This window comes from Microtus pennsylvanicus, chromosome 9, assembly GCF_037038515.1.
Source record: "Microtus pennsylvanicus isolate mMicPen1 chromosome 9, mMicPen1.hap1, whole genome shotgun sequence".
NCBI lineage: Eukaryota > Metazoa > Chordata > Mammalia > Rodentia > Cricetidae > Microtus > Microtus pennsylvanicus.
This window is the reverse complement of record NC_134587.1, coordinates 29,077,261-29,090,732: the sequence shown is the minus strand read 5'-3', so window position 1 is coordinate 29,090,732 and position 13,472 is coordinate 29,077,261. Positions and strand designations below refer to the sequence as shown.

At 46.8% G+C, this 13,472-nt stretch overlaps 1 protein-coding gene across 1 annotated transcript in view; it reads left to right on the top strand.

The window, feature by feature from the left end:
• The window catches only part of Kif5c (kinesin family member 5C), a 153,300-nt gene that overhangs the window by 47,077 nt on the left and 92,751 nt on the right, over nt 1-13,472 (top strand). The window contains exons 2-3 of the mRNA XM_075985267.1: nt 1,964-2,054; nt 11,798-11,871. Of these exons, the coding sequence (XP_075841382.1) occupies nt 1,964-2,054; nt 11,798-11,871 (165 nt within the window). The remainder of the gene's footprint in view (nt 1-1,963; nt 2,055-11,797; nt 11,872-13,472) is intronic.

The following is a 13,472-nucleotide window of genomic DNA, read 5'->3' as shown; positions in this document are numbered from 1 at the left end:
CGGCAAATTCTGTAAATGTTTGCTTCCATTATTTTCAATGCACAGGAAAGACCCCAGGGCCCTGGGCATGCTGGGTAAGAGCTCCCCCACTCAGCTCCACCCTCAGCCCTCTGTAAAGGTTTAGTTTTATGTTTTACTCTCTTGGTAGTGGATGTATATTTTAAAAAGTTTTTTTTAATCATTTAAAATTTTTGTTCTGTGTACGTGTGTGTGGGTATGTGTACATTAGCTCTGATGGCCAGGGAGACCGGAAGAGTGTCTTTGATCCCACCCAGGAGCTGGATTTTCAGGCAGTCATAAGCACCCGACACAGGTGCTGGGAACTGAACTTGGGTACCCTGTAGAGCAATACTCACTCTTAACCAAACTCAATCTTCAACCCCTGATAATTGGTTGAATTTGAAAGTGGATAAAGCTGGTAAGAAAGGCAAGGATTTTGGTAAGGAATATTTCTTGGTTAGCCCACCAAACACCTGGTTCATTAACCAGGACACAAAGCTGTGAAGAAAGCACAGGAAATTATTCCTTTCATGATTTTTATCCGAACGACTGCAGTTCTGCCTCGGACATAAAGCAAACCTTCTCCCTCTCCTCTTTTCTATGTTTTAAAAAATCTCTCCATTTTTCTAAGACCAGATTAGAAGTAGCTTGTTTACCTGGTTGACTCAATTCTGCTTTCAAAGACTAAAGCTCAAACATAAGGCATAGAAGCGTAGGATGTCGTCCCCAGGTGCCTGGACCCATGGTGATGAACGAGGGACCATCAAGCCCTTCTGATGCTTTGTGCTCACTTGTGTGTGGGTTGTGGGATGTAAAAGGCCTTGTTCTTTGAGCTCTGAAGAGCAGCTGTCTCCTCAAGGACTCGTAGGAGGTATGGCTTTTAGCCCTCCTTGCTCCTCTCTTGGGCTCTGTCCTCCTCTTCAGGGTTTGTGGATCAGGCTGTGAAAGGAGAGTTTCTCTTTGCCTGGGCATGGTTGGTAGAGGAAACTGCAGTTTGGACCTGCATCCTCCCCACGTTCCCTAGTGCTCAGCACTTTGTCTGACACTGAGACACTCATTAGTCATTACTGAACAGCGAGGGACTGGCAGCAGGGTCTAACTGATGCTGTGGTAGAGCTCTTGCCTATCCCAACCCCCGCCCCCAGAATGGAGGTTTCTTAGAATTTTACATATGCTGCTGCCAACCAAACCCCTACCCAACCCTCCTCCCCCGAATGCCTTGTTTCATTGCATAGAAGGGCTCCTTTGTTTTAGAAGCCTCAATCCAGTTTAGGCATTGCTTCTGCATGGCAAGGGAACGACATTGTGTGGGACAATAGCCGTGCTGTCTCTCCACTGAGAATGGCTTCTTAAATCCAATCGCATCGTCCCTGCAGGAAATACAACACAGGCGGGTTTTATTTGGTTACATATTTGGCCAGCCATACCCTTCATGACTGGCTTCTGATCTTCTTGTAGCCCCAACTGGGAACACCCCCTCATTTCTTGAATGTACCAGACCCTTGGCTGTCTGCTCATCCCGCGCCTAGAATGTTCTTTCACGGCATCTTCCTGATGTGCACCTTTCTGAACTTTTCATGGTCCTCCAAATGAATACGTCTGTAGCCAAGCCGTCCTGCTAGCTCCGTCATCTCTGTCAACTTACTCCATCCCTGGGCACTTTGTGTTTTCCTGTGTCTGCATTCTGGCCTCTTAGCTATCAGCTCCCCTTAATGGGACAATTCACAAATCCAGGGAAGTGGCCCAGATTTAAGAATGTGTGCTTTCAGGCCCTTGACATCCACCATCCATGCGTGCAGCCCGCATGTGGCTCACGCTGTAAGGGTTCTGTGGTGAGGAAAGGGACGGCCTGGTGGAGCGGGTGGGTGATTTAGTTGCCTGTGGTCTAACTACTACTATTAGTGCCTTTTAGACCTAAACCCCTAATGTGTTTTCTCCACCCTTTTCTTTCATCTGCTTTCAGCAAGGGAAGCCGTATGTGTTTGACAGAGTGCTGCCGCCCAACACAACCCAAGAGCAGGTCTACAGTGCCTGTGCGAAACAGATCGTCAAAGGTAAGTGCCGCTTTGTTTCCTCCCGGGCTCTCCACTCATGAAAACATTAAGTGACATTTGCAGCCTGGCAATCAGTGTGCCTCGACTGTAAGAAGGGGCCTGTTAATTGCAAACCCTAAATGGCTGCCTTGGCGCTGTGATGGCCGTCACATTACTCGGCCTCAGTGTTTGTTTTCCCTCGTTTCTTTTGCCTCCTCGTCAGTGGGGCTATTCTGTTCTCTAAGAGCGGAAGAGGCAAGGTAAGCTGTGATTGAAGCATTCCTGTCTTGATCTAAAGAGACCACAGGTACGGTGCTCCCCTGGCTTTTGAAGGAAGAAGTGTGTGGCCCAGGGCTGTAGTTGTACATCGTTAGCTGTTTCTTTTATAATAACTGTGCGAATAGAGTCTTACAGGTGCAAGGCTGCTCTTGCCATCAAAGGATATTCTACAGCGCCACGAAGTCCCCTTATGGAGGTGGCCGTGGAGGTACTCGTGCGATACAGCATGCCTTAATCTCAACGTCGCCTAACCCACTTTCATCCATCCTACCGCATCCCCAACATTTGCTCCTCCAAACAGGTAGCCTCAGGCTTGCCTGTGTGTTTCAGAGATCAGTCCCTTTCTGCTGTGACTGGCCTTGGCCCTGGAGGATTTGTGTCAAAATAGCAGCAGGGCAATGAAGCAATTTTCACGTTGCTCTCTCTTGCCCTTTCAAAGCAGGAGCAGGTTGGAGCATGCTGTGGCGGGGCCTGCCATCTGGACAGAGCTGAGGGACATGCATCGCCTGCTCCCTCGCCTTCAGATCGGAATGCCACAGCAGTTCTGTGCTCAGAGGTCCTGATAACGCCACCCACATAGGCGGCCATGGATTTAAAAGACCGAAGTGTTTTGTTTTTTGTTTTTTTTTTTTCCTGCTTTAGATCAGTTGTTTTCAGGAGCTGAGCTGACTAACCTATTTGAAATTCATGAAATTCAGTCCTGGTACATCTGTTAGATTAATTCTGACCCCAGACACCTGCGTGGGAGACTCCACGTCAGCATGCAATGTTCCTTGCTGAGATGGATGCTTATTCACATTCTTGTTGCAGACATCAATTAATTTTGAAGGTTTTCTCAGTGAGGTTATTTTAGACAACCGACAAGAGAAAGTATGCCAGATTTGAGCTGGTTTGAATGAACGGTCCTGGCCTACCCGCACCGCTAGTTCTTGTCCCTTTCCTCCTTTGCCTCTCTCTGAGTGTTCTCTCTGGTTTTGAGGTATGTCTTCCTTGGCTGGCTCCTACTCAGGCCCGCCTCCCCCACCCCCACCCCCGTGATTGAGCTGCGCATAGTTTTTTTTTATTATTATTATAGTGAGATTAATCACACGTGCCAGAATTTCCATCCCTTTCTCCCCCTAATTTCATTATCGGAAGCAAATAGCATTTACCACATGCTGTGCTAAGCATGAAGGCCGTTTAAATACATCCAGCTACCTCTGTGCCAACGTCATTAGAAATGGATGCACTCCATTAGAAAAGAAGGAACCAACCCTGTGATTAACAAGCAGTGGTAATCATCTTTGGGTTTTTATGCACTAGTGTGTGTTCTTTCGATGTTTGGATTTTTTCTTAGTCTAAGATGTCAGAAATAGACAGTCTCATCCCCATTAATGTGTATGCTTTTTGTGTTTTTTTGTTTTTTTTTTGTATCCGCTAAAAGCTAAATTGAAAAGAAACGGTCTCTGTGAAGATAGGGCCTAACCCTCGGTAACTGACTATATAGACGGTGATCTACGAAGAAACCATTTAGAAGAAGGGGGCCCAGCATAGGCACTGTGGCCCTAATGTGGGCATACTTATTTGGTAACAATGAAGAATACCTTATTCTCCCTTGTAAAGAAATTGTTAGGCAGACAAAGGCCTGATTGCACATTTGTTAAACCTTTAAAAAATAGACTATCTTTAACCTATTGTTTTCATATGTGTAAAAATACATCGTGAGCCGGGCGGTGGTGGCGCACGCCTTTAATCCCAGCACTTGGGAGGCAGAGGCAGGAGGATCTCTATGAGTTCGAGACCAGCCTGGTCTACAAGAGCTAGTTCCAGAACAGGCTCCAAAACCACAGAGAAACCCTGTCTCGAAAAACTAAAAAACAACAACAACAACAAAAAAAAAAACAACAAAAAAAACCCCCCAAAAAAACCCCTAGTTTCAATAAAATAGTAAATAGCATTTTTTTTTAAAAAAAATACATCGTGATTATTTGGACCCCTAACTCCTTGCTTCTACTCTCCCGAGGAACCTTCACCTCGACTCCTCCCTCCCAGTGTCCCGGGAATCCCTAACTCATCTCTTCCTCCCATCTACCCCACGTACCTCCAACATGTCTCCCTCACTACTTCCTGTCCTTTCTCCCACCCCCGTTTCTCTGGACATTGAGTCCAGTTGGTGATGCTTGTTGGAATGTTGACTCATTTTCTAACTTCAGTGCGTTTAAGGGTGTGATGGCCATGACATGTTCTAAAGACAGCGTGTCACCCCCTTTTCTGCCCCTCCACGATGTTTTCTGAGCCCTAGGGGCTGTGGGGCTTAGATATGTATTGAAGGCTGAGCACTTCCTAGCAGAAACACTTATTCTCAGTACTTTAATCAGCTATGCATCTCTACTTTAGCTGTGACTGCTGCAGAGAGAAGCCAGGACTGAGGGTCAGCGCCATCGATGGGTCTGGGCATAGATATTTATGAGGCAGTTTGACTGTATGACCGTTGAGCAGAACAACAATAGTATGTTAGGACCTGTGACCTCCTGAGCTATGAGCAAAGCCAGGTTTAAAGTATCAGGCCTAAATTCCTTCCTGTGCAGTAGGCCTCAAATCCAAGCCCAAACCAGTTGGTTGCTTTTATAATCTTGGTGCCACTATTGCACCAGGGGGTGAGCCTGCCTGGCAGATTGGTATTGTTGCATGGAGGTTGGCTGCAGGCATACCCTGGTGGCCGGCAGAGCACCTTCTGGTACTATTAAGCCAGCCAGTAGGGAGGAAGCTTCCAGGTCAGTTCCAGATGATTTCTCTATGTTGTTCAACCGATGCGCTGGTGTTTTCAGCAATAAGGTCTTATCGTCTAGTTGTGTTGCATAACCAAGAGCAATGTCAAAACTGTATTGTTTCAGGGGCCTCTTGGGCCTCCCTGACCAAAACCTTGCAGTGAGATATCCCATTCTTGGTACTGAGATTTCCTTTAATAACTCACATCCTCTAGAGGGATCACTGTCAACTAATGCGAGGTCTCTGTGTTCAGACTCTGTGTGTGCGCGTGTGTGCATGTGTGTGTGTGTGTTTAATTTTTTTAAACAAAAAAAATACTTAAAAAGTAGTTGGTTTCCATAGAGATTCTTTGCATATCCTTACTTTTGGTTAGTTCATCTTGCCCAGCTTCTCTCACTTCATTTCCTATCTCCATCTCTATTTAAAACCGTAAATCCCTGGATCCTCTGCCCTCATGTGTTCTTCCATCCTCTCTTCCACTTAAGAGCAATTCACGACTCCTTTTCTTGGGCTGTTTCTGTCTTCCTGGGCTCTGCAGAGACCTAAATGAACTTTTAAAAGTAACCACCCAGACTATGGTGAAAGGAAGTGATTTTCCTTCCTGTGGCATCGAGGTAAAGCGTGAATATACTAGCAAGACCTTCTTGGAGTAGATAACAGAGCATAGCTGGGTTATGTCTTGTCTTAAGAGCCCTACCTAAGTTAGGGTTGGGACAGCATACATCTTCTCTAGAGCCTGAGATGTGAATCAAATGATTCTGAAGATCATCATAGTCTCCTGATTTATGATGCTGTCATGGACTGGTCACCTCTTAGTCTGTCTACATTCTGAATGACTTTGAGGACCTTTGTGCAATGGCAGAGCCCTGGCATTTCCCATGCTCCCATGTTTGGTGTGGTTTTCAAAGTGCTGACTGAAAGGCACGTTGGCATTTGGATCTCTCCATTTCTGTGGGAAGACTTTGTAAGGTTGGTGACTATCATCGCTGTCAATAAGGCTGCAGGTGTGTAGGCATTAAACGCCGTAATTACTGGATATTATTGTTGAGGTCCTGCCAACTGTATCCTAGGCCAGCAGAAGCTGCTCTGGGCACTTGCCTTCCAAATAAACTAAATATGGACTGTCCAAATGCTAGAGAAGGTGGTTTTTCATTTTCCAGTTTTGATTTCTTTAAACTATCGTTATTTATTTATACAGGTAACATTAAGTGCTTACTATGTGATAAGCACTGCCAGGGCCTGGGGTCACTGGAACATAAGACTGTCTGCTAAGAGCTGTCAGTATAGAGGAAGAGGCAAATGCATGCATCATCTTCTTGCACATTATACAAGCATTATGTAGGTTATGGTGGTGTGTGCACAATGCTTGGACAACACAGAGGAGTGCCACTCTGTGCTGATTTTGCTGAGTGTGGAGACTTAAAGAAACCTTCTTGGAAATGCTGGGCCCTGAGGACTGTAGGCTATAGTGGAGCTGTAGTAGCAGAGCGAACTGCAAGAGCATAAAGATACAATCGGTGTGGCGCGTTTGGGTAGTTCAGAGGGCGTGGCTTAAGATGTTAAGTACGTGATGGGAAGTGAGGTTGCAAAAACCAGTCCAGATCTTCTGGTGGACATGCTGGACTTTATCCTGTGGGCAGTGAGGGCAGACTGGAAAGCTTTAACCTTAGGAAGATATACTCAGATCTATTTCATTATTCTATATGACTCCTAAAGAATTGCTTAGCTCTGTATTGTTGGTTCTTAATCACCTTCCATGTTGCATCTGAAAGCTTAAGTTTATGAAATGTGAACATTACTATTCCTACCATATTAGAATGGAATTTGATGCTCAGAGATTGAAGCACTTTGGCCAAAGCTAGAAGAACACGTGGGTCTCGGTTTGCGACTGACTGTGCTTTGAGTTCCTTTCTGATGGGTCCACAATGTGCATTTAAACACACACCAGCGTCAAGTAATTGTTTTATGAGTTGTTCCTTTTCAATCAGGCCATATGGACTTATTAACCAACAGTCCAAAATGACAGGGATAGGAACGGGTGTGGGAGGACAATAGAGGAGAAAGAATAGCCATTGTGGTCCCACAGCCTTGTGCTGGCCAGCCCTAGGGTGCGTTTCCATTCCAAAATGCAGTGCGCCTTTGCTTTGGAATGATGTCCTTCAGACAGAGCGTCACCAGGGAGTGGAAATGGCCATTCCCCTCCACAGAGACTAAAGCAAATGTGTTTCTCAGGCCCAGGACTGTCTGCCATTTATTGCAACGAAGGTGTCTCTTGTGGTCACTAGTGTATGATTGTCACTCTATAGTCACGGACAGCTTGAGTTGTTTGGTTGGCTGATAAGAGTCTTAGAATCCCAAACCAGGCCACCTTCAGCTGTGGCCAGAAACTGTAGTGCCCCTGGAACACCTCCATTTCACCTGGGTGGCTAGCAGGCTAGGCAGAGCCTCTTAGGGAACACTGATGTGTCAGTGTGATGAGCTGTCCCCAGGTTCTTACTTAACAAAGGACTCTGTCTGCCCCAGCTATCCCTGCTCAGACATGAGCAGAACCGAGGATGCATGCTTGGGCTTCTAACATCTGCAGCTGGGGCTTGCCAGTGTTTCTGTATAGCGGTCCTCTCTTTGTGAAATAAGATGGCCCTGGTCACCTGCAGCAGAAGCTTCTCGGTTTGCCTGGTTGTTGGATGGACACACGCTGGTCTGTGAGGTGTGGGGCTCCATGGCGTGAGCTGAGATCATACTATGCCAGACACCATCACAAAGGAAGGTTCTGTCTGGAAGAGCACTGTCAGGGTTTGGAAATAGCCATTCTGCTCAACAGAAGCTAAGACAAGTGTGTTTCTCAGGCCCTGGAACTGCCTGCCTTTTACTGCGATGGAAATATCTCTTTGTGGGCCTTTTGGTTGGGAGTTACCATGTGGCCGTGGAGGTGGCATGCGGTTCTGCAGAGAGCCCAGCACAAGCCAGGGTTGGAGTCTTCCCTCAGCAGATTCTGGGCTGGCACTTCTTCCAGACCCAAATTGCCTTGTTCACCCATGCCTTTCTCTTGCCTGTACCCTCCACTAAACGTAAAACACAGATTGAATAAACAAACACATCCTCTCAAACCTGAGACAGCCCTAGGTTTAAAGGACCCTATCTTTTAAAATTATCTTTGAATTCAGAATTGAGTCGATAGAGGGCAACATCAGCTGCACTCAATTCTGTTCCGGGAGATTCTCTCCAAGAGCGCATTAGCTGTAAGATGATTCCCGGTACTTTAAAGGCCAATCAGAGTTTGTTTTGGTGGGTTTATATGTTCTCTATTTAAAAAATAAGAAGGTAGTTATGCTCAGTGTTGACATAGTAAAGAGAATGGATTTTCTCTGAGTACAGTCTTACGTGCCTCTCAGCACCTCGACCAGGGCTATTCGGGCATGTTCCTTTTTCCCTCTGCTTCTGTCACATTCTTATTAATAAAGTCATGGGCCTTAATATAACTCCATTACAAAAGATGATTTTTTTAAAAAAAGGGATATATATATATTCTTATGTATATAATATATAGATGCTCCTCTTTTTCCCCTTTTCTCCTTTTATTTATTCTTCTCTCATACATGTTCAGACTGCAGCCTCCCCTCCCTGCCCTCCTCCCAGACCTCCCTTCCCCCATCTCGCCCTCCCCTCCCACCTTGATCCACTCCTCCTCGATTTCCCTTCAGAAAAAGCAGGCCTCCAGGGATATCACCTGAATACAGCATAACCAGTTACAATAGGACTAGGCACAAGCCCTCATAGCAAGGCTGGACAAGGCAACCCAGTAGGAGGAAAAGGGTCCCGAGAGCAGGGGAAAGAGTCAGAGACACCTCCCACTCCCACTGTTAGGAGACCCACAAACACCCTTAGCTACACAACCACAGCAAGAATGCAGAGGCCTGGGCCTCTGTGATTGTTGCCTCTTCAGTCTCTGTGATAGCTCAGGCTGTCCTCAAGCCCTCATGGAGCTAAGGGTGACCTTGAAGATCTGATCCTTTCGCTTCCATTTCATCAGAACTGGGGTGACAGGTCTGTGCCGTCACTCCTCAATTGCGGAACACTAGAGAAGTACTCTACCAATCTGTCCGAGACTTGATGCTGTCCTTTTGGACATAGGACCCTGACCGTAACCTCAGGAGAACAGGGAATAAAAAGAAACTATCTAGTTGGTAAAATTGTGTATTACGCTTGGTGAGGGTGGTCCAGGTGCCTCATGGAGATGCCAGCTTCCTTCTCTCTTGTCAGAGGAGGAGCTGTGGGCTGGATTTAGGCTCTGAAGCCAGTATTCTTTAGGGTGTGACCAGTTGCTCAGATCCATTGCATTTTATTACTGCAGAGAGTGGGGTGCCACATGTGAGGACAGGAGCTAGGTCGGGAGCCCGGTGGAATTGGGAGCCCTGCGTACACAGGAGGTAAAGTAAGAAAGGCCCAGGCCCATCAGTGTGAGGAGAGGTGTGTAATTCTAATAAAGGAAGGTTTTCTGTTGGGAGCGCGTCAGTGCGTGGCATTCCACTTGCCTGCGGTTGTTTGTGTTATGAGTGTTGAATTTTAAAAGCCCAGCTGAAGGGTGGAGCCCCTTTCTTCGGGTCCCTCAAAGGACATTTGTGGTAGTATAGAGGCACCCTGCCCTGGTGCTGTCTCCAGCCCCGAGGAATCTTTTCTCTGAGAGTTGACATTTTCATGGAAACTGAAGCTTAAAGCTCCAACCCTAACTCTGGCTTCTTCAGTGTTTTTTTTTTTTTTTTTGGCTTCCTGTTGTTACCAAGGAAACCACTCTCACAAACCATTTCCTGAAGACTGATGTGAGTGAGCATTCCCCACCCCCAGCTTGATGCAAACTCTTTTTTTTTTTTTTTTAAAGCGTTTGATTGATTCTTTGAGGATTTTGTATCATGCAGCCCCGATCCTGGTCATCTTCCCAGACCCTGGATTCCACGCTCTGCCCTTGCCACCTTCCCCACAACACAAAATTTAAGAGTAAAATCAAAACCAAACACCCCTCCAAAACAAAGCAAAACAAATGAACAAAAAAGCAAATATAAAAAAATTGGCATAGAAGTTATAATGTTGCCCAGTGAGTCACACAGTATATCTGTCCTTTAGTTCATATATCTTCACTTGGAAGTGTTCGTTGCCACGAGTCTGGTTCGAGGCCTCTGGCTTCTGCTACCCCCTTGCTCCCCCCTCTCTGGGACGCCTCTTGGATATCCATCCTATTGTTGCACTGGGTCGTAGAGATCCTGTAGCTTTGGATCTGTAGGTTCGGCCCCTTCACGTGCTCCCACAGTTCATAGATGATTTCACAGATGAGGTGGGTGCTGAGGTGGGCTGCCTTGTAGTCCTAGTTCTGGGCCTGGGTGGTAGCTGGATTCATCAGCCCGCCCGCTTTCCCTCTTCATCACCCCCCTCAGGTGATCTCTCCAGTGCTGCCTCGGCTACCTCACCCAGTGATGGAAACTCTTAAAGGCTGCTAGGATTTTCTTTTTAATCTTATTTTTTGTTTCCTGTTTTTAACTCCCTGAAGGAAAATCCTTTCTTCTCTCATCCTAAATTATATAGACTAACAATCTCAGATTAGTAAAATATGTGTGCTTTAAGAAAAAAAAAACCTAGCAACCAAAACAAACAAGCAAAAACAAATAAAGCAAACATAATAAAATTTAGAGAGGGGACCATCCATCTCTAAAAGAGGTAGAGTTGACGGGCTGGCACACCTTTCTCACATGGTCCCAAGTAGCATCCTGTATATAGGGCACCCCTCCTCGCCCTCACCATCAACCACACTAGCATCCTTTGTACGGGACACCCCTCCTCACCCTCACCATCAACCACACTAGCATCCTCTGTGCAGAGCACCCCTCCTCGCCCTCACCGTCAGCTACACTAAGAATTGCTCCCTTGGTGCAGAATGGTGGGTCAAGGATATTAATTATGCATTGTTTTCCGTTCCACGAGGGCTGTATAGATGAGGGGAAGGCAGGAGGGAATATGTTTTAATCACCTCTGCTGCTTGGAGAGAATTCCCTCAGATGATCTTCAGCTCTGCAACACGAAGCAGCCCCCACCTGCTCGCCTCCTCTCAGCCCTGCGTGAAACGGAAGCCGGCCTGCCATGCTTGTGGGCTTTCACAGTGTGCTCATTGTGTGATTAAGAGGAATTCCTGATGTCGGTGGGCCCAGGCCGTCCTGCTAGCAAGACAGTGGGAACACAGGCTCTAAATCAGGCCTGCTGGTTTCCAGGCTGATTGGCTTGTCTGTGGGGTTCCGTTGGCAGTGTGGTTGGTGTCTCTCCTTTCTCTGGCTCTGGTCTGTGTGGATGGGGCTCCAGTGGGATCATCATGGGAAGCGACTCCAAGGATCCAGATTTGAGCTGCCCCAGACCAAACCTTCAGACAAGATGGTCTTTTCTACTCTCCAGAAGCCGAAAGCCTGCTTGCTTTTTCTCCTCAATGATCTCACAAGACCGACATATAGACGAAAGCTTCAAGTGGCTCTACCCCTTCAGTCAGACAATCTGTAGAAATGCGAGTCCCTTTCTTGTTATCTGTGGGACAACAGACTCATTTCTGTTCTTATTTCACAATCGTACTTAAAAAGCACATGCAGTTGGCACATACTGTGTAAGAATGAGACGGGCCATTTGGAAACTCAACTGACTCACGCAACCAATACTGGTGTAGGATCAAAGTAACGAATTCATTTGAATCTATTTTATGTTCGCAGATGTCCTGGAGGGTTACAATGGGACAATTTTTGCATACGGGCAGACTTCATCAGGAAAAACCCATACCATGGAGGTAAGTTTGCCCTGTCAGTACCTGAGGGGCCGCCGGTGCTTTCGGCAAAGCTGGAGATGCGTGTGACAGCAGAGATGAGTAGGTTGGGGAGTTTTAAAGCAGCACTGAGTATCCAGGGCGGATGGTGGCACACGCCTTTAATCTCAGTACTCGGGAGGGAGAGGCAGGTGGGTCTCTGTGAGTTCAAGGCCAGCCTGGTCTACAAGGCGAGTTCCAGGATAGCCAGGGTTGTTACACAGAGAAACTTTGCCCACATCCAGAGTGAATGTGAACTGGTTTGTACCTTCTGATGTGAGCTGGTGTGTACCTCCTTCTGAAAGGTGCACCCCAGGCCTGTGCAAGCACTGCTCATGATTTGACTGTGTAGCTTGCTGGCTTCAGGCTCTCTCCCAAACGGGGACCCTTTATTGCCTCCTTTGTGGTTTTTGCTGGTTTTTGCTTGGGATTCCTGAAGGCCTTTGGTGCTGGCTAATCTATCCAAAGGCTAAGCCCCCCTGATGGCGAGGAGAGGCGAGGATGGTTATTCTATGACATAGCACCGAGCACATTTGGGGAATTCAGCTTACAATAGCAGGGCAGGATGAATCTTTTATCCTTCAAGCTAAGGTTTTTTTCCTTTCTGACTCCCTCCTGGGAGCAGCAGTCAGGTGGCTGTTGCAGAATAGGTTCAGCTCATGAATCATTCCTATTGAAGAGGAGATTTCAAAGGCACGAGGCTACAGGCTTCAGAGCTTGGATGTTCTGGGTGCTGAGTCGAGTGTAGGGAGGGGTGCTGGGGGAATCTTGTTTCTGTTGTGTTGACTTTCTTTTGCCCGTTTTGCAGAAGACAAAATGGCCTGGAAACCGTGCAGATTAAAAAAGCATGAGGTTCATTTGCCGCCTCTTTTCCATCAGGACTGTTGCCCCAAACATGGGCTATGTTAGCTAGGTGTCTCCGCACCTCACACCCCCCAGCAGTACATTCCAGAAGACCTGGGCTTAGTTTCTCCTCTCTCCAGTTTGCCTCTTTTAAGGGCCCCCAGGCCCTTGACCTTGCAGGCGCTGGCAAAATTTAGTGGCTTATGGTTCCCAGCCCCGCCTTTTTTGAAGATGGAGGATGGGGCTAATGGAGTGGAAGAAGGAGAGAGCATGTTCTCAAAGGGAATCTTTTAATTTTTAGTTTTTTTGGAAAATTAGTAAGCTGTGTGTAACATGCGAGAAAAACCCTTTACTATTTTAAATCTTCAGGCTATTAAGGAATGCTTACTAGAGAGAATTCTAAGCTCTGGGATTAATTTATCATTGAGAAATATAAAGTATTTGCTAAATGTCAGAAACTTAAAAACTGTAAACATTAAGAGAGACTGTCCTGCAAAGGGCGACTCTGGAAGACAGTGACTGGGTGTAGGTGCTGGGGAGGGGGTGTGCCTGTCCTTCAGTGCTGGCGAGGGAACACTTTGTAAAATGAGATTCTCTGGGGCCTTTGGTACCTTTGCAGTGTAAATTCAACTCGTCTGTCTTAAGCACACTCCTGGGGGACCTGACGGGAACCGGATTCTACACTGTCATTTGAGTTCTCCAAGTTCTGTCACCTCTGCGTATTTGTCAGTTGTCCTGAGTTA